Source organism: Scyliorhinus canicula, chromosome 13, assembly GCF_902713615.1.
Source record: "Scyliorhinus canicula chromosome 13, sScyCan1.1, whole genome shotgun sequence".
Taxonomy (NCBI): Eukaryota; Metazoa; Chordata; class Chondrichthyes; order Carcharhiniformes; family Scyliorhinidae; genus Scyliorhinus; species Scyliorhinus canicula.
In genome coordinates, this window is record NC_052158.1 from 615,676 (window position 1) to 637,732 (window position 22,057).

The 22,057-nt window shown below is 42.3% G+C and overlaps 1 protein-coding gene across 2 annotated transcripts in view; it reads left to right on the plus strand.

Annotated features, from left to right (window-relative positions):
- The window catches only part of LOC119975795 (carcinoembryonic antigen-related cell adhesion molecule 1-like), a 345,216-nt gene that overhangs the window by 104,574 nt on the left and 218,585 nt on the right, over positions 1–22,057 (plus strand). For both annotated transcript variants that reach the window (XM_038815653.1, XM_038815651.1), the window contains exon 5: positions 20,253–20,358. In XM_038815653.1, coding sequence (XP_038671581.1) covers positions 20,253–20,358 — 106 coding nt within the window. The remainder of the gene's footprint in view (positions 1–20,252; positions 20,359–22,057) is intronic.

A 22,057-nucleotide genomic window follows, 5' to 3' on the forward strand; every position in this document is an offset into this window, starting at 1 on the left:
CTGACTGGAACTAATGTGCTCATCTGACAGAAACTAATGTGTCCATCTGACAGGAACTAATGTGTTCATCTGACTGGAACTAACGTGTTCATCTGACAGAAACTAATGTGTTCATCTGATTGGAACTAATGTGTAGATCTGACTGGAACTAATGTGTTCATCTGACTGGAACTAATGTGTTCATCTGACTGGAACTAATGTGTTCATCAGTCAATAACTAATGTGTTCATCTGACTGGAACTAATGTGTTGATCTGACTGGAAGTAATGTGTTCATCTGACTGGAACTAATGTGTTCATCTGACAGAAACTAATGTGTTCATCTGACTGGAATTAATGTGTTCATCTGACAGGAACTAATGTGTTCATCTGACTGGAACTAATTTGCTCATCTGACAGGAACAAATGTGTTCATCTGACCGGAACTAATGTGTTCATCTGACTTGAAGTAATGTGTTTTCCTGACAGGAACTGATGTGTTCATCTGACTTGAAATAATGTGTTCACCTGTCGGGAAATGATGTGTTTATCTGACAGGACCTATTTTGTTCACCTGTCGTGAAATGATGTGTTTATCTGACAGGACCTATTGAGTTCATTTCACTGGAACTGATGAGTTCATCTGACTGGAACTCATGTGTTCATCTGACAGGAACTAATGTGTTCATCTGACTGGAACTAACATGTTCATCTGACTGGAACTAATCTGTTCATCTGACTGGAACTAATGTGTTCATCTGACTGGAACTAATGTGTTCATCTGATAGGAACTAATGTGTTCATCTGACTGGAAACTAATGTGTTCATCTGACAGAAACTAATGTGTGCATCTGACTGGAATTAATGTGTTCATCTGACAGGAACTAATGTGTTCATCTGACTGGAACTAATGTGCTCATCTGACAGGAACGAATGTGTTCATCTGACAGGAACTAATGTGCTCATCTGACCGGAACGAATGTGTTCATCTGACCGGAACTAATGTGTTCATCTGACTTGAAATAATGTGTTTTCCTGACAGGAACTAATGTGTTCATCTGACAGGAACGAATGTGTTCATCTGACCGGAACGAATGTGTTCATCTGACCGGAACTAATGTGTTCATCTGACTTGAAATAATGTGTTTTCCTGACAGGAACTAATGTGCTCATCTGACAGGAACTAATGTGTTCATCTGACTTGAAATAACGTGTTCACCTGTCGGGAAAAGATGTGTTTATCTGACAGGACCTATTGTGTTCATTTCACTGGAACTAATGTGTTCATCTGACAGGAACTGAAGTGTTCAACTGACTGGAAACTAATGTGTTCATTTCACTGGAACTAATGTGTTCATCTGACTGGAACTAATGTGTTCATCTGACAGGAACTAATGTGTTCAACTGACTGGAACTAATGTGTTCATCTGACAGGAAAGAATTTGTTAATCCGACAGGAACAAATGTGTTAATCCGACAGGAACGAACGTGTTAATCTGACTGGAAGTAATGTGTTCATCTGAAAGAAACTAAGAACAAAGAAAATTACAACACAGGAACAGGCTCTTCGGCCCTCCCAGCCTGCGCCGATCCAGATCCTTTATCTAAACCTGTCTCCTATTTTCCAAGGTCTACTTCCCTCTGTTGCCGCCCGTTCATATACCTGTCTAGATGCTTCATAAATGATGCTAACGTCCCGCCTCTATCACCTCCGGTGGTACAGTGTTCCAGGCACCCACCACAATCTACGTAAAAAACCATCCACACACCTCACGGTAGCATGGTGGTTAGCATCAATGCTTCACAGCTCCAGGGTCCCAGGTTCGATTCCCGGCTGGGTCACTGTCTGTGCGGAGTCTGCACGTCCTCCCCGTGTGCGCGTGGGTTTCCTCCGGGTGCTCCGGTTTCCTCCCACAGTCCAAAGATGTGCGGGTTAGGTGGATTGGCCATGCTAAATTGCCCGTAGTGGAAGGTTAATGGGGGGATTGTTGGGTTACGGGTATACCGGTTACGTGGGTTAAGTAGGGTGATCATTGCTCGGCACAACGTCGAGGGCTGAAGGGCCTGTTCTGTGCTGTACTGTTCTATGTTCTATGTTCTATCTCCCTTAAACTTTCCCCCTCTCACGTTGAAATCGTGACCCCTTGTAACTGACACCCCCACTTTTGGAAAAAGCTTGTTGCTATCCACCCTGTCCATACCTCTCATAATTTTGTATACCTCAATCAGGTCTCCCCTCAACCTCCATCTTTCCAACGAAAACAATCCTAATCTACTCAACCTTAATTCATAGCTAGCACCCTCCATACCAGGCAACATCCTGGTGAACCTCCTCTGCACCCTCTCTAAAGCATCCACATCCATCTGGTAATGTGGCGACCAGAACTGCACGCAGTATTCCTAATATGGCCTAAGCGAAGTCCTATACAACTGTAACATGACCTGCCTACTCTTGTACTCAATACCCCGTCCGATGAAGGCAAGCATGCTGTATGCCTTCTTGACCACTCTATCAACCTGCGTTGCCACCTTCAGGGTACTAATGTGCTCATCTGACAGCAACGAATGTGTTCATCTGAAAGCAACGAATGTGTTCATCTGACTGAAACTAATGTGTTCATCTGACTGGAACTAATGTGTTCATCAGACACGAACTAATGTGTTCATCTGACTGGAACTAATGTGTTCATCTGACTGGAATTAATGTGTTCATCTGACTGGAACTAATGTGTTCATCTGATAGAAACTAATGTGTTCATCTGACTGGAACTAATGTGTCCATCTGACAGGAACTAATGTGTTCATCTGACTGGAACTAATGTGTTCATTGACAGAAACAAATGTGTTCATCTGACTGGAACTAATGTGTTCATCTGATAGGAACTAATGTGTTCATATGACAGGAACTAATGTGTTCATCAGACAGGAACTAATGTGTTCATCTGACTGGAACTAATGTGTTCATCAGACAGGAACTAATGTGTTCATCTGACAGGAACTAATGTGTTCATCTGACTGGAACTAACATGTTCATCCGACTGGAACTAAGCTGTTCATCCGACTGGAAACTAATGTGTTCATCTGACTGGAACTAATGTGTTCATCTGACAGGAAAATGTGTTCATCTGACAGGAACTAATGTGTTCATCTGGCAGGAACTAATGTGTTCAACTGACAGAAACTAATGTGTTCATCTGACTGGAATTAATGTGTTCATCTGACTGGAACTAATGTGTTCATTGACAGAAACTAATGTGTTCATCTGACTGGAACTAATGTGTTCATCAGATAGGAACTAATGTGTTTATCTGACTGGAATTAATGTGTTCATCTGACTGGAATTAATGTGTTCATCTGACAGGAACTAATGTGTTCATCTGACTGGAACTAATGTGCTCATCTGACAGGAACAAATGTGTTCATCTGACCGGAACGAATGTGTTCATCTGACCGGAACTAATGTGTTCATCTGACTTGAAATAATGTGTTCACCTGTCGGGAAATGATGTGTTTATCTGACAGGACCTATTGTGTTCATTTCACTGGAACTAATGAGTTCACCTGACTGGAACTAATGTGTTCATCTGACAGGAACTAATGTGTTCATCTGACTGGAACTAATGTGTTCATCTGACAGAAACTAATGTGTTCAATTGACTGGAATTAATGTGTTCATCTGACAGAAACTAATGTGTTCGTCTGACTGGAACTAATGTGTTCATCTGACAGAAACTAATGTGTTCATCTGACTGGAACTAATGTGTCCATCTGACAGGAACTAATGTGTTCATCTGACTGGAATAACGTGTTCATCTGACAGAAACTAATGTGTTCATCTGATTGGAACTAATATGTTCATCTGAAAGGAACTAATGTGCTCAACTGACAGAAACTAATGTGTTCATCTGACTGGAACTAATGTGTCCATCTGACAGGAACTAATGTGTTCATCTGACTGGAACTAATGTGTCCATCTGACAGGAACTAATGTGTTCATCTGACTGGAACTAATGTGTTCATCTGACTGAAACTAATGTGTTCATCTGACTGGAACTAATGTGTTCATCAGTCAATAACTAATGTGTTCATCTGACTGGAACTAATGTGTTGATCTGACTGGAAGTAATGTGTTCATCTGACAGGAACTAATGTGTTCATCTGACTGGAACTAATGTGTTCATCTGACAGAAACTAATGTGTTCATCTGACTGGAACTAATGTGTTCATCTGATAGGAACTAATGTGTTCATCTTACAGGAACTAATGTGTTCATCTGACTGGAACGACTGTGTTCATCAGACAGGAACTAATTTGTTCATCTGACTTGAAATAACGTGTTCACCTGTCGGGAAATGATATGTTTATCTGACAGGACCTATTGTGTTAATTTCAGTGGAACTAATGAGTTCATCTGACTGGAACTAATGTGTTCATCTGACAGGAACTAATGTGTTCATCTGACTGGAACGAACATGTTCATCTGACTGGAACTAATCTGTTCATCTGACTGGAACTAATGTGCTCATCTGACTGGAACTAATGTGTTCATCTGACAGAAACTAATGTGTTCATCTGACTGGAACTAATGTGTTCATCTGACTGGAAATAATGTGTTCATCTGACTGGAAACTAATGTGTTCACCTGACAGGAACTAATGTGTTCATCTGACAGGAACTAATGTGTTCATCTGACTGGAACTAATGTGTTCATCTGACAGAAACTAATGTGTTCATCTGACTGGAATTAATGTGTTCATCTGACTGGAACTAATGTGTTCACCTGACTTGAAATAACGTGTTCACCTGTCGGGAAATGATATGTTTATCTGACAGGACCTATTGTGTTCATTTCACTGGAACTAATGAGTTCATCTGACTGGAACTAATGTGTTCATCTTACAGGAACTAATGTTTTCATCTGACAGGAACTAATGTTTTCATCTGACAGGAACTAATGTGTTCATCTGACTGGAACTAACATGTTCATCTGACTGGAACTAATGTGTTCATCTGACAGAAACTAACGTGTTCATCTGACTGGAACTAATGTGTTCATCTGATAGAAACTAATGTGTTCATCTGACTGGAAACTAATGTGTTCATCTGACAGGAACTAATGTGTTCATCTGACTGGAACTAATGTGTTCATCTGACTGGAAACTAATGTGTTCATCTGACAGGAACTAATGTGTTCATCTGACTGGAACTAATGTGTTCATCTGACAGAAACTAATGTGTTCATCTGAAAGGAATTAATGTGTTCATCTGACTGGAACTAATGTGTTCATCTGACAGAAACTAATGTGTTCATCTGACTGGAACTAATGTGTTCATCTGACTGGAACTAATGTGTTCATCTGACAGAAACTAATGTGTTCATCTGACTGGAACTAATGTGTTCATCTGACTGGAACTAATGTGTTCATCTGACAGAAACTAATGTGTTCATCTGACAGGAACTAATGTGTTCATCTGACTGGAACTAATGTGTTCATCAGACAATAACTAATGTGTTCATCTGACTGGAATTAATGTGTTCATCTGACAGGAACTAATGTGTTCATCTGACTGGAACTAATGTGCTCATCTGACAGGAACGAATGTGTTCATCTGACCGGAACTAATGTGTTCATCTGACCGGAACTAATGTGTTCATCTGTCTTGAAATAATGTGTTTTCCTGACAGGAACTAATGTGTTCATCTGACTGGAACTAAAATGTTCATCTGACTTGAAATAACGTGTTCACCTGTCGGGAAATGATGTGTTTATCTGACAGGACCTATTGTGTTCATTTCACTGGAATTAATGAGTTCATCTGACTGGAACTAATGTGTTCATCTGACTGGAACTAACATGTTCATCTACTGGAACAAATCTGTTCATCTGCCTGGAACTAATGTGCTCATCTGACTGGAACTAATGTGTTTATCTGACAGAAACTAACGTGCTCATCTGACTGGAACTAATGTGTTCATCTGATAGGAACTAATGTGTTCATCTGACTGGAAACTAATGGTTTCATCTGACAGGAACTAATGTGTTCATCTGACAGGAACTAATGTGTTTATCTTATAGAAACTAATGTGTTCATCTGACTGGAACTAATGTGTTCATCTGACAGAAACTAATGTGTTCATCTGATTGGAACTGATGTGTTCATCTGACTGGAACTAATGTGTTCATCTGACTGGAACTAATGTGTTCAACTAACAGAAACTAATATGTTCATCTGACAGGAACTAATGTGTTCATCTGACTTTAACTAATGTGTTCATCTGACTGTAACTAATGTGTTCATCTGACAGGAACTAATGTGTTCATCTGACTGGAACTAATGTGTTCATCTGACAGGAACTAATGTGTTCATCTGACTGGAACTAATGTGTTCATCTGACTGGAAACTAATGTGTTCATCTGACTGGAACTAACGTGTTCATCTGACAGGAACTAATGCGTTCATCTGACAGGAAAGGTGTTCATCTGACTGGAACAAATTTGTTCATCTGACAGGAACTAATGTATTCATCAGACTGGAACTAATGTGTTCATCTGACTGGAAACTAATGTGTTCATCTGACAGGAACTAATGTGTTCACCTGACAGGAACTAATGTGTTCATCTGACTGGAACTAATGTTTTCATCTGACAGAAACTAATGTGTTCATCTGACTGGAACTAATGTGTTCACCTGACTGGAACTAATGTGTTCATCTGACAGAAACTAATGTGTTCATCTGACAGGAACTAATGTGTTCATCTGACTGGAACTAATGTGTTCATCTGACAGGAACTAATGTGTTGATCTGACTGGAATTAATGTGTTGATCTGACTGGAACTAATGTGTTCATCTGTCTGGAACTAAGCTGTTCATCTGACAGAAACTAATGTGTTCATCTGACTGGAATTAATGTGTTCATCTGACAGGAACGAATGTGTTCATCTGACCGGAACGAATGTGTTCATCTGACCGGAACTAATGTGTTCATCTGACAGGAACTAAAATGTTCATCTGACTTGAAATAACGTGATCACCTGTCGGGAAATGATGTGTTTATCTGACAGGACCTATTGTATTCATTTCACTGGAACGAATGAGTTCATCTGACTGGAACTAATGAGTTCATCTGACTGGAACTAATGTGTTCACCTGATAGGACCTAATGTGTTCATCTGACTGGAAACTAATGGTTTCATCTGACAGGAACTAATGTGTTCATCTGACAGGAACTAATGTGTTCATCTGACTGGAATTAAGGTGTTCATCTGACAGGAACTAATGTGTTCATCTGACTGGAACTAATGTGTTCATCTGACAGGAACTAATGTGTTCATCTGACTGGAACTAATGTGTTCATCTGACAGAAACTAATGTGTTCATCTGATTGGAACTGATGTGTTCATCTGACTGGAACTAATGTGTTCATCTGACTGGAACTAATGTGTTCAACTAACAGAAACTAATATGTTCATCTGACTGGAACTAATGTGTTCATCTGACTGGAACTAATGTGTTCAACTGACTGGAACTAATGTGTTCAACTAACAGAAACTAATATGTTCATCTGACGGGAACTAATGTGTTCATCTGACTGTAACTAATGTGTTCATCTGACAGGAACTAATGTGTTCATCTGACTGGAACTAATGTGTTCATCTGACAGGAACTAATGTGCTCATCTGACTGTAACTAATATGTTCATCTGACTGGAACTAATGTGTTCATCTGACTGGAAACTAATGTAATCATCTGACTGGAACTAACGTGTTCATCTGACAGGAACTAATGTGTTCATCTGACAGGAAAGGTGTTCATCTGACTGGAACTAATGTGTTCATCTGACAGGAACATATGTGTTCATCTGACTGGAACTAATGTGTTCATCTGACAGGAACTAATGTGCTCATCAGACAGGAACTAATCTATTCATCTGACTGGAACTAATGTGTTCATCTGACTGGAACTAATGTGTTCATCTGACAGAAACTAATCTGTTCATCTGACTGGAACTAATGTGTCCATCTGACAGGAACTAATTTGTTCATTTGATTGGAACTAATGTGTTCATCTGACTGGAACTAATGTGTTCTTCTGACTGGAACTAATGTGTTCTTCTGACTGGAACTAATGTGTTCTTCTGACTGGAACTAATGTGTTCATCTGACTGGAACTAATGTGTTCATCTGACTGGAATTAATGTTTTGATCTGACAGGAACTAATGTGTTCATCTGATTGGAACTAATGTGATCATCTGACATAAACTAATGTGTTCATCCTACTGGAATTAATGTGTTCATCTGACATGAACTAATGTGTTCATCTGACTGGAACTAATGTGTTCATCTGATTGGAACTAATGTGATCATCTGACATAAACTAATGTGTTCATCCTACTGGAATTAATGTGTTCATCTGACAGGAACTAATGTGTTCATCTGACAGGAACTAATGTGTTCATCTGACTGGAACTAATGTGTTGATCTGACTTGAAATAATGTGTTTTCCTGACAGAAACTAATGTGTTCATCTGACTGGAAACTAACGTGTTCATCTGACAGGAACTAATGTGTTCACCTGACAGGAAAGGTGTTCATCTGACTGGAACTAATGTGTTCATCTGACAGGAACTAACGTGTTCATCAGACAGGAACTAATGTGTTCATCTGACTGGAACTAATGTGTTCATCTGACAGGAACTAATGTGTTCATCAGACAGGAACTAATGTGTTCATCTGACTGGAACTAATGTGTTCATCTGACTGGAACTAATGTGTTCAATTGACTTGAATTAATGTATTCATCTGACAGGAACTATTGTGTTCATCTGACTGGAACTAATGTGTTCATCTGACAGAAACTAACGTGTTCTAAAGACTGGAACTAATGTGTCCATCTGACAGGAACTAATGTGTTCATCTGACTGGAACTAATGTGTTCATCTGACAGAAACTAATGTGTTCGTCTGATTGGAACTAATGTGTTCATCTGACTGGAACTAATGTGTTCATCTGACAGGAACTAATGTGTTCATCTGATTGGAACTAATGTGTTCATCTAACAGAAACAAATGTGTTCATCTGACTGGAACTAACGTGTCCATCTGACTGGAACTAATGTGTTCATCTGACTGGAACTAATGTGTTCATCTGACAGAAACTAATGTGTTGATCTGACTGGAACTAATGTGTTCATCTGACTGGAACTAATGTGTTCATCTGACAGAAACTAATGTGTTCATCTGACAGGAACTAATGTGTTCATCAGTCAATAACTAATGTGTTCATCTGACTGGAACTAATGTGTTGATCTGACTGGAAGTAATGTGTTCATCTGACAGGAACTAATGTGTTCATCTGACAGAAACTGATGTGTTCATCTGACAGGAACTAATGTGTTCATCTGACAGTAATTAATGTGTTCATCTGACAGGAACTAATGTGTTCATCTGACAGGAACTAATGTGTTCATCTGACTGGAACTAATGTTCTCATCTGACTGGAAATAATGTGTTCATCTGACTGGAACTAATGTGTTCCTCTGACTGGAACTAATGTGTCAACTGACAGGAACTAATGTGTTCATCTGACTGGAATTAACGTGTTCATCTGACAGAAACTAATGTGCTCATCTGACGGGAAATAATGTGTTCATCTGACTGGAACTACTGTGTTCATCTGACTGGAACTAATGTGTTCAACTGACAGGAACTAATGTGTTCATCTGACTGGAATTAACGTGTTCATCTGACAGAAACTAATGTGTTCATCTGACTGGAATTAACGTGTTCATCTGACAGGAGCGAATGTGTTCATCTGACCGGAACGAATGTGTTCATCTGACCAGAACTATTGTGTTAATCTGACTTGAAATAATGTGTTCATCTTTCTGGAACTAATGTGTTCATCTGACTGGAACTAATGTGTTCATCTGACAGAAACTGATGTGTTCATCAGACAGGAACTAATGTGTTCACTTGACAGGAACTAATGTGTTCATCAGACAGGAACTAATTTGTTCATTTGACTTGAAATAACGTGTTCACCTGTCAGGAAATGAAATGTTTATCTGACGGGACCTATTGTGTTCATTTCACTGGAACTAATGAGTTCATCTGACTGGAACTAATGTGTTCATCTGACAGGAACAAATGTGTTCATCTGACTGGAACTAACATGTTCATCTGACTGGAACTAATCTGTTCATCTGACTGGAACTGATGTGCTCATCTGACTGGAACTAATGTGTTCATCTGACTGGAACTAATCTGTTCATCTGACTGGAACTAATGTGTTCATCTGACTGGAACTAATGTGTTCATCTGACTGGAACTAATGTGTTCATCTGACTGGAACTAATGTGCTCATCTGACTGGAATTAATGTGCTCATCTGACTGGAACTAATGTGTTCATCTGACAGAAACTAACGTGTTCATCTGACTGGAACTAATGTAGTCATCTAATAGGAACTAATGTGTTCATCTGACTGGAACTAATGTGGTCATCTAATAGGAACTAATGTGTTCGTCTGACAGGAACGAATGTGTTCCTCTGACTGGAACTAATGTGTTCCTCTGACTGGAACTAATCTGTTCATCTGACTGGAACTAATGTGTTCATCTGACTGGAACTAATGTGTTCATGTGACTGGAACTAATCTGTTCCTGTGACTGGAACTAATATGTTCATCTGACAGGAACTAATGTGTTCACTTGACAGCAACTAATGTGCTCACCTGACTGGCAATAATGTTTTCATCTGCTGAAACTCCTGTGTTCATCTGTCAGGAATTAATATGTTCATCAGACTTGAAATAATGTGTTCACCTGACAGGAACTAATGTGTTCATCTTACTGGAAATAAATTGTTAATCCGACAGGAACGAATGTGTTCACCTGACAGGAACTAATGTGTTCGTCTGACTGACACTAATGTGTTCAACTGACTGGAACTAATGTTTTCACCTGACTGTAACTAATGTGTTCGTCTGACTGGAACTAATGTGTTCATCTGACTGGAACTAATGTGTTCATCTGACTGGAACTAATGTGTTCATCTGACTGGAACTAATGTTTTCATCTGACAGTAAAATCTGTTTATCTGACAGGAAAATGTGTTCATCTGACAGGAACTAATGTGTTCGTCTGACAGGAACTAATGTGTTCATCTGACTGGAACTAATGTTTTCATCTGACAGTAAAATCTGTTTATCTGACAGGAAAATGTGTTCATCTGACAGGAACTAATGTGCTCGTCTGACAGGAACTAATCTGTTCATCTGACTTGAAATCATGGGCTGGATTCTCGAACCCCCCGGTACGTTGGAGAATTGCTGCGGTGCGGCGTGAATCCCACCCCGCCGTCTCCCGAAGGCGCCAGAGATTCGGCAGGGTCGGGAATCACGCCATGCAGGTCGACGGGCCCCCCCCCCCGGCGATTCTCCGGCTCGCGATGGGCCGAAGTTCCGCTGCTGTCATGCCAGTCCCGTCGGCGGGAATCAAAACATCTCCCTTACCGGCGGGAATGGCTGCGCGTGTGGGCTCCTGCGTCCTGCGGGGTGCTACCTCAGTGGCCTGGCCCACGACCGGGGCCACTAATCGGGCAGCGGGCCTGAGCTGTGGGGACACTTTTCCTTCCGTATCAGCCATAGTCTTCATGATGGTAGATGCAAAGTGACCCCCTCACCTGCGCATACGCGGGAATGACGTCAGCAGCCACTGACGCTCCGCGCATGCGCGGACTTCCACCGGCCAGCGAAGTCCCTTCGGCCTTGCCTGGCATGGTGCCAAAGGCCTTTCCCGCCCACTCCGGCGCGGGCCTAGCCTCTCAACATTAGGGCTTGGCCCCTAAAGGTGCGTAGAAATCCGCACCTTTGGGGCGGTCCGACGCCGGAGTGGTTCACGCCACTCCATCTCGCTGGGACCCCCCGCCCCGCCAGGTAGGGGAAAACCCCGGCCCATGTAGTCATCTGACTTGAAATAATGATTATCTGACTGGAACTAATGTGTTCATCTGACTGGAAATAATGTGTTCATCTGACTGGAAATAATGTGTTCATCTGACAGGAACTAACATGTTCATCTGACAGGAACTAATGTGTTCATCTGACAGGAACTAATGTGTTCATCTGACTGGAACTAATGTGTTCATCTGACTGGAACTAATGTGTTCATCTGACTGGAACTAATGTGTTCATCTGACTGGAACTAATGTGTTCATCTGACTGGAACTAATGTGTTCATCTGACAGGAACTAATGTGTTCATCTGACAGGAACTAATGTGTTCATCTGACTGGAACTAATGTGTTCATCTGACAGGAACTAATGTGTTCATCCCACAGGAACTAACGTGTTCATCTGACTGGAACTAACATGTTCATCTGACAGGAACTAATGTGTTCATCTGACTGGAACTAACATGTTCATCTGACAGGAACTAATGTGTTCATCTGACAGGAACTAATGTGTTCATCTGACTGGAACTAATGTGTTCATCTGACAGGAACTAATGTGTTCATCTGACAGGAACTAATGTGTTCATCTGACTGGAACTAATGTGTTCATCTGACAGGAAACTAATGTGTTCATCTGACTGGAACTAATGTGTTCATCTGACTGGAACTAACATGTTCATCTGACAGGAATGTGTTCATCTGACAGGAACTAATGTGTTCAACTGACTGGAACTAATGTGTTCATCTGACTGGAACTAATGTGTTCAACTGACAGGAACTAACGTGTTCATCTGACAGGAACTAATCTGTTCCTCTGACTGGAACTAATGTGTTCATCTGACTGGAACTAATGTGTTCATCTGACTGGAACTAATGTGTTCATCTGACTGGAACTAATGTGTTCATCTGACAGGAACTAATGTGTTCATCTGACTGGAACTTATGTGTTGATCTGACAGGAACTAATCTGTTCAACTGACAGGAACTAATGTGTTCATTTCACAGGAACTAACGTGTTCATCTGACTGGAACTAATGTGTTCACCTGGCTGGAACTGAAGTATTGTTTTGACCCACAAACATGTTCACAGCATAGGCACATAAATTATCATGTGATTTACTTTGAAGTCAGGCACTAATATGCTCAGATGTTGCACAGTTTGATCACCTGTTAGTCTCTAAGATATTGGCCAACAAAACTCTCATATCTTCCAGCGACATCCACTCATGTGTTTTCCTGTTGGGTTTTTACGTGTTTACCTGATGTGAACTAAAACCTCACCACACGTACTTAGGTGTGGTCACCTGGCAGGCACAATATATCCATGTGATGGGACGTAAGGCGACGTCGTGATTTGATCTAATCTTGATTGCCGCCAGTTTGTCTGGACTGGATATTTTCCACATTTGATTTTTTTTCAAATGTTGGCTTTGCTGGGAATTCCCGCAATTTTTGTCAATCTTAGTTGTCTTTGTGATGCGACTGTGGAACCATCTCCTTGAATTGTGTTTGTGCATGTTGTCTGGTCATATGTACAGTGGTTTTACCTCGTCTATTCCTCGCTGTTGACTCATTAATCAATGCTAAAATCTTGAGGGAAACCATTATATTCTAAAAGTAAATGCAATCTTCCGATCAACTGAATAATGCACAGCACAAGATTTGATGTTCTAAGAAAACATTTTTTCTGAATGAAACAAAAGAAGCCTACTAACATGATGCTCTATTTTGTAAACCTTTATTCTTTAAACCCAAAAGCTTTACCACACCACCTCTAGATCTGTTTTTCATTCCCCTGAGTCGTATTAAACTTTGCATGATCTTGAAGGTCCTTTTATTTCTGCTTTGTCCAGACCAAGGTGTGCCACAGCTTCCAAGTATTCACTTTGACTCGTCATTTTCTCAGTCTGACGCTGTGTGAGAATTCCACCAAATCTCTCTTCAGCCAGGCAGGTCTCCCAAGTTTAATTCCCCATGAGTTTAAACTTTTCATTCCGAGCATTGGCAACACTTGTAATTTACACTTTGTGACTCAGGAAAGTCCCTGGTTTCTCGTGGTCTCAGGGTCGTGTTCAGGCTGTTGGAAGTCGCCCAAAGACTTTCTCACTGTCTTACAAGCTGACTAACTGTTTTCAAAGATGAAAGTAAAACAAAAAACATCCTCCAGCAATCCATCTCTGCAAAAACATGACAAACGTTGGATAAGCCAGGCAGAGATTCAACTCAGTCATTCACAATCCTTTGATCTGAAATAGATATGTGTAGTTTCCATCCTTCCTTGTTTACCAGGTGCATTCCAAGATTCCTTGATCTGGGCGATATGTGAATTTGTTCACTTACTGTCCTTTGTTTTGTTATGGTCCAGGGTTTAGAAAACTCCAAAGTGTATCATGGAGTTCATCTGACCTACAGTTTTTAATAGATTTTGGTTATGGGGAGCACAAGGGCCCACTTTCCTGGTGTTATGCAACGGAGATCTTAAGTATTTTAAAACAAAACAATGTTTATTCTATGAATTCAGTGAACATTTTATAAACACACAGTAAACATCTTACCAACTACCAACCGCAGGTTGTCGGGCGGGGGAGGGGATCCCGCCACGCCGGTCAGGGGCCGTTGGCAACAGCCCCCCCAGCAATTCTCCAGGCCCCAATAGGCTGAGTGGCTGTCCGTTTCTGGCCAGTCCCTCCGCCGTGGATTGGACATGGTCACACATGGCGTGACCTGAGTGGTAGGCCGGTTGGAGCAGTCCTTGGGGATGCATGGGGGGATCTGGCCCACAATTGGAGCCCACCAATCTAGGGGCGGGCCTGTGCCGTGGGGGCACTCCTACCTTTCTGCGCCGACCCCTGTAGTGCTCCTCCATGGCCGCGTGGTGAAGACAACCCCCTGCGCATGCGGCAGAATACGCCAGCCGGTTTGCACATACACGGAACCTTGCCGGTGGTTCCGCGCATACCCGAGATCACACCGACCCTTCGGCGCGGCACCAACCCCTCCGGCGTTAACCTATCTCCCGGAGATCTCTCGGCAAGATTTAGGATGTATAGGATGGGGAAGGAATCTGCAGGGGATGGGTACAATTGAAATGTGGAGCTTTTTCAAGGAACAGCTACTGCGTGTCCGTGATAAGTATGTACCTGTCAGGCAGGGAGGAAGTTGTCGAGCAAGGGAACCGTGGTTTACTAAGGAAGTTGAAGCACTTGTCAAGAGGAACAAGAAGGCTTATGTTAGGATGAGACATGAAGGCTCAGTTAGGGCACTTGAGAGTTACAAGTTAGCCAGGAAGGACCTAAAGGGAGAGTTAAGAAGAGCGAGGAGAGGACACAAAAAGTCGTTGGCGGATAGGATCAAGGAAAACCCTAAGGCTTTCTATAGGTCTATCTGGAACAAAAGAATGACTAGAGTAAGATTAGGGCCAATCAAGGATAGTTGTGGAAAGTTGTGTGTGGAATCAGAGGAGATAGGGGAAGCATTAAATGGATATTTTTCATCAGTGTTTACACTGGAGAAAGACAATGTTGTCGAGGAGAACACTCAGGTTCAGTCGACTAGGCTAGATGGAATTGAGGTTCAAAAGGAGGAGGTGTTAGCAATTTTTGAAAATGTCAAAATAGATAAATCCCCTGGTCCAGATGGGATTTATCCTAGGATTCTCTGGGAAGCCAGGGAGGAGATTGCAGATCTTTATCCTTGATCTTTATGTCCTTGATCTTTATGTCTTCTTTGTCGACAGGAATAGTGCCGGAAGACTGGAGGATAGCAAATGTTGTCCCATTGTTCAAGAAGGGGAGTAGAGACAACCCTGGTAATTATAGACCTGTGAGCCTTACTTCGGTTGTGGGTAAAATGTTGGAAAAGGTTATAAGAGATAGGGTTTATAATCATCTTGAAAAGAACAAGTTGATTAGCGATAGTCAACACGGTTTTGTGAAGGGTAGGTCATGCCTCACAAACCTTATTGAGTTTTTTGAGAAGGTGACCAAACAGGTGGATCAGGGTAAAGCTGTTGATGTGGTGTATATGGATTTCAGTAAGGCGTTTGATAAGGTTCCCCACGGTAGGCGATTGCAGAAAATAAGGAAGTATGGAATTGAAGGTGATTTAGCGGTTTGGATCAGTAATTGGCTAGCTGAAAGAAGACAGAGGGTAGTGGCTGATGGCAAATTGTCATCCTGGAGTTCAGTTACTAGTGGTGTACCGCAAGGATCTGTTTTGGGGCCACTGCTGTTTGTCATTTTTATAAATGACCTGGAAGAGGGTGTAGAAGGATGGGTTAGTAAATTTGCAGATGACACGAAGGTCGGTGGAGTTGTGGATAGTGCTGAAGGATGTTATAGGATACAGAGGGACATAGATAAGATGCAGAGCTGGGCTGAGAGGTGGCAGATGGAGTTTAATGTGGAAAAGTGTGAGGTGGTTCACTTTGGAAGGAGTAACAGGAATGCAGAGTACTGGGCTAATGGCAAGATTCTTGGTAGTGTAGATGAACAGAGAGATCTCGGCATCCAGGTACATAAATCCCTGAAAGTTGCCACCCAGGTTAATAGGGCTGTTAAGAAGGCATATGGTGTGCTAGCCTTTATAAGCAGGGGGATTGAGTTTCGGAACCACAAGGTCATGCTGCAGCTGTACATAACTCTGGTGCGGCCGCACCTGGAGTACTGCATGCAGTTCTGGTCACCACATTATAGGAAGGATGTGGAAGCTTTGGAAAGGGTTCAGAGGAGATTTACTAGGATGTTGCCTGGTATGGAGGGAAGGTCTTACGAGGAAAGGCTCAGGGAATTGAGGTTGTTTTCGTTAGAGAGGAGAAGGCTGAGAGGTGACTTAATAGAGACATATAAGATAGTCAGAGGGTTAGATAGGGTGGACAGTGAGAGTCTTTTTCCTCGAATGGTGATGACCAACACGAGGGGACATAGCTTTAAATTGAGGGGTGGTAGATATAGGACAGATGTCAGAGGCAGTTTCTTTACTCAGAGAGTAGTAGGGGTGTGGAACGCCCTGCCTGCAACAGTAGTAGACTCGCCAACTTTAAGGGCATTTAAGTGGTCACTGGATAGACATATGGATGAAAATGGAATAGTGTAGGTCAGATAGGCTTCAGATGGTTTCACAGGTCGGCGCAACATCGAGGGCCGAAGGGCCCGTACTGCGCTGTAGTGTTCTATGTTCTAAGTGCGGAGAATTCCTCACTTTCGGGGCTGTTGACGCCAGAGTGGTTGGCGCTGATTTTCCTGCCGGCATCGGGACTTAGTCCCCAGAAAGGAGAATTCCGCCCAGGAGTTTTCAATTCCTTTCAGAAAAACAGGAATTACTTTGAAGTTATCAAGTGATCTGGAGACATTCTTTAGCATGCAGAGAGAGACAAAATACACCTTCTTTGTTTGAATGCAGCTCCCAATTGAAAACGAAACCAAAAAACTCAGAGCCGCAAAACAGCTTCCAGCTCAAAATGAAAGTAAAAGACAGAATCACACCCCAGCTCCACCCACACAGTGACATCACTGCAGCCCTTTGATAAAAGACACTTTTCTTAAAAGGGACCCTCACATGACAGTTCCCAGCGAAGTGGGGCGGCCTTCCTGTGGTTTTATGCCTCACACCCTTTCAATTCTGACACTTGGAATTAATTGACTTGATGTACCTTGGGTGAACAAAGAACAAAGAAAAGTACAGCACAGGAACAGGCCCTTCGGCCCTCCAAGCCTATGCCGACCATGCTGCCTGTCTAAACTAAAATCTTCTACACTTCCGGGGTCCGTATCCCTCTATTCCCATCCTATTCATGTATTTGTCAAGATGCCCCTTAAACATCACTATCGTCCCTGCTTCCACCACCTCCTCCGGCAATGAGTTCCAGACACCCACTACCCTCTGTGTAAAAAACTTGTCTCGTACATCTCCTCTAAACCTTGCCCCTCGCACCTTAAACCTATGTCCCCGAGTAATTGACCCCTCTACCCTGGGAAACAGTCTCTGACTATCCACTCTGTCTATGCCCCTCATAATTTTGTAGACCTGGCAATGTCTGAATTCAAAAGTTTAATTATCTTTCATTTGCAAATTTAAGTTTCCCAAAATTCAAATGTATGTTCCTCATAGTCCAACTCGGGAAGGGGCCATACTGGACCTGGTATTGGGGAATGATCCCGGCCAGGTGGTTGATGTTTCAGTCGGTGATTACTTTGGGAATAGCGATCACAATTCCGTAAGTTTTAGAATACTCATGGACAAGGACAAGAGGGGTCCGAAAGGAAGAGTGCTAAATTGGGGAAAGGCAGAGTATAACAAAATTCGGCAGGAGCTAGGGAATGTGGATTGGGAGCAGCTGTTTAAGGGCACATCCACATTTGAAATGTGGAAGTCTTTTAAGGAAAGGTTGATTAGAATGCAGGACAGACATGTCCCTGTGAAAACGTAAGATAGAAATGGCAAGATTAGGGAACCATGGATGACGGGTGGAATTGTGAGACTAGCTAAGATGAAAAAGGAAGCATACATAGGATCGAGGCAACTCAAAACTGATGAAGCTTTGGAGGAATATCGGGAAAGTAGGACGAATCTCAAACGCGAAATAAAGAGGGCTAAAAGGGGTCATGAAATATCTTTGGCTAACAGGGGTAAGGAAAATCCCAAAGCATTTTATTCGTATGTAAGGAGCAAGAGGGTAACTAGAGAAAGGATTGGCCCACTCAAAGACAAAAGAGGGAATTTATGCGTGGACTCAGAGGAAATGGGTGAGATTCTTAATGAGTACTTTGCATCGGTATTCACCAAGGAGAGGGACATGACGGATGTTGAGGCTAGGGATGGATGTTTAAATACTCTAGGTCAAGTTGTCATATGGAAGGGGGAAGTTTGGCGTATTCTGTAAGACATTAAGGTGGACAAGTCCCCAAGACCGGATGGGATCTATCCCAGGTTACTGAGGGAAGCGAGGGTTGAAATAGCTGGGGCCTTAACAGATATCTTTGCAGCATCCTTGAGCACGGGTGAGGTCCCGGAGGACTGGAGAATTGCTAATGTTGTCTGTTTGTTTAAGAAGGGTAGCAGGGATAATCCAGGGAATTATAGACCTGTGAGCTTGACGTCAGTTGTAGGCAAACTATTGGAGAAGATACTGAGGGATAGGATCTATTCACATCTGGAAGAAAATAGACTTATCAGTGATAGGCAGCATGGTTTTGTGCAGGGAAGGTCATGTCTTACAAACCTAATAGAATTCTTTGAGGAAGTGACAAAGTTAATTGATGAGGGAAGGGCTGTAGATGTCGTATACATGGACTTTAGTAAGGCGTTTGATAAAGTTTCCCATGGCAGGTTGATGGAAAAGGTGAAGTCGTATGGGGTTCAGGGTGTACTAGCTAGATGGATAAAGAACTGGCTGGGCAACAGGAGACAGAGAGTAATGGAGGAAGGGAGTGTCTCAAAATGGAGAAGGGTGACTAGTGGTGTTCCACAGGGATCCGTGCTCGGACCACTGTTGTTTGTGATCTACATAAATGACCTGGAGGAAGGTATAGGTGGTCTGATTAGCAAGTTTGCAGATGATACTAAGATTGGTGGAGTTGCAGATAGCGAGGAGGACTGTCAGAGAATACAGCAAAATATAGATAGATTGGAGAGTTGGGCAGAGAAATGGCAGATGGAGTTCAATTCAGTCCAACCGACAATTTTCAATCAATCAAGTACCCGATCTGTCTCTCTGCAAGTTTCCCAGCATCATCAGAGTAGCTGGGTATATTACACTCAGTCCCCTCACCTTTGTGCTTGATGTACATTATAAATAACTGATCCTATTTGTTTGTTACCGTTGTACCTTCTGACATTGGTTCCCAATTCACAAGTGCCTTGATTCTTGAATAATCATCTTTGTTCTCAAACTCTTCAGTCCGTCGCCCCTGCTTATAGTTAGGCTTCTATAGGATTCCTCTATTGCCCTAATTAGCCTGCTTTTCGCAAATCCAATTTTATTTGTTGCACCATTGATGGCATGACTTTAGCTAATCTAGAATTCACCCCCAAAATCTCTCCAGCCCTCTCCTTCCCTTCACTCCTTTCAGACACTTCCTAAACCCAATCTGTTAGTTCTGTAATATCTCCTTCAGTGGCCTCGGTCTCACATTTTTGTGTGGAAATATCCTGGGAAATTCCTCAGGATATTTTACTGTGTTAAAGGTTCTGTACGAATGCAAATTGAATAGATTCAATGCCTTCTGTGAAGGCAGGTAAATTTGGGCAGTTCCATAGAATTGAAGTATTTAATGAATGATAATTATAGTGAATTAACTGAGTGATTCTGTTTCATTTCTTAGTTCCTATTACAGGTGGCCTCTCTCGTCCTGGCTTAATCATCAGTGTTGTCTTTGGGATAGTGTTTGCCGTTCCATTAACATTAGTCGTTGGCTATGTCTTAGTCAGGTTAGTAAAGATTAATTTCACAATTAGACACTTGTGACAATGAATCTTACAAAATAAGCAGAGGGTTAGAGGGCTGATTCTGTGCCAGGGGTAATACATATCGGGACATATCACAGCAACACAGCCCACTGTTTCACATCTCACTGACATTGTACAACCAGTCGCAAGTCTTAACTCCACTTTTGTCAGTATGTCTGTTTATGTGTGTGTGTGTCTGTGTGTGTGTGTATGTGTGTGTGTGTATGTGTGTGTGTCTGTGTGTATGTGTGTGTCTGTGTATGTGTGTCTGTGTATGTGTGTCTGTTTATGCATGTGTGTGTCTGTGTATGTGTGTCTGTGTATGTGTGTCTGTTTATGCATGTGTGTGTCTGTGTATGTGTGTGTGTCTGTGTGTGTGTCTGTGGATGTGTATGTGTGTCTGTGTATGTGTGTGTCTGTGTATGTGTGTCTGTGGATGTGTATGTGTGTCTGTGTATGTGTGTGTCTGTGTATGTGTCTCTGTGGATGTGTATGTGTGTCTGTGTATGTGTGTCTGTGTATGTGTGTCTGTGTATGTGTGTGTCTGTGTATGTGTGTCTGTGGATGTGTGTCTGTGTATGTGTGTCTGTGGATGTGTATGTGTGTCTGTGTATGTGTGTCTGTGTATGTGTATGTGTGTGTCTGTGTATGTGTGTCTGTGGATGTGTATGTGTGTCTGTGTATGTGTGTCTGTGTATGTGTGTCTGTGTATATGTGTCTGTTTATGTGTGGATGTGTATGTGTGTGTCTGTGTATGTGTGTCTGTGTATGTGTGTCTGTGTATGTGTGTGTCTGTGGATGTGTATGTGTGTATGTGTGTCTGTTTATGTGTGTCTGTGTATGTGTGTGTCTGTGTATGTGTGTGTCTGTGTCTGTGTGTCTGTATGTGTGTCTGTGTATGTGTGTGTCTGTGGATGTGTATGTGTGGATGTGTATGTGTGTCTGTTTATGTGTGTCTGTTTATGTGTGTGTCTGTTTATGTGTGTCTGTTTATGTGTGTCTGTGTATATGTGTCTGTTTATGTGTGTCTGTGTATGTGTGTGTCTGTGTGTGTGTCTGTGTATGTGTGTCTGTGTATGTGTGTGTGTGTCTGTGGATGTCTATGTGTGTCTGTGTATGCGTGTGTGTGTCTGTGTATGTGTGTCTGTGGATGTGTATGTGTGTCTGTGTATGTGTGTCTGTGTATGCGTGTGTCTGTGTCTGTGTATGTATGTCTGAACAAACAACAAAGAAAATTACAGCACAGGAACAGGCCCTTCGGCCCTCCCAGCCTGCGCCGATCCAGATCCTTTATCTAAACCTGTTGCCTATTTTCCAAGGTCTACTTCCCTCTGTTCCCGCCCATTCATATACCTGTCCAGATGCATCTTAAATGATGCTATCGTGCCCGCCTCTACCACCTCCGCTGGTTAAGCGTTCCAGGCACCCACCACCCTCTGCGTAAAAAATTTTCCACGCACATCTCCCTTAAACTTTCCCCCTCTCACCTTGAAATCGTGACCCCTTGTAACTGACACACCCACTCTTGGGAAAAGCTTGTTGCTATCCACCCTGTCCATACCTCTCATAATTTTGTAGACCTCAATCAGGTCCCCCCTCAACCTCCGTCTTTCCAACGAAAATAATCCTAATCTACTCAACCTTTCTTCATAGCTAGCCCCCTCCATACCAGGCAACATCC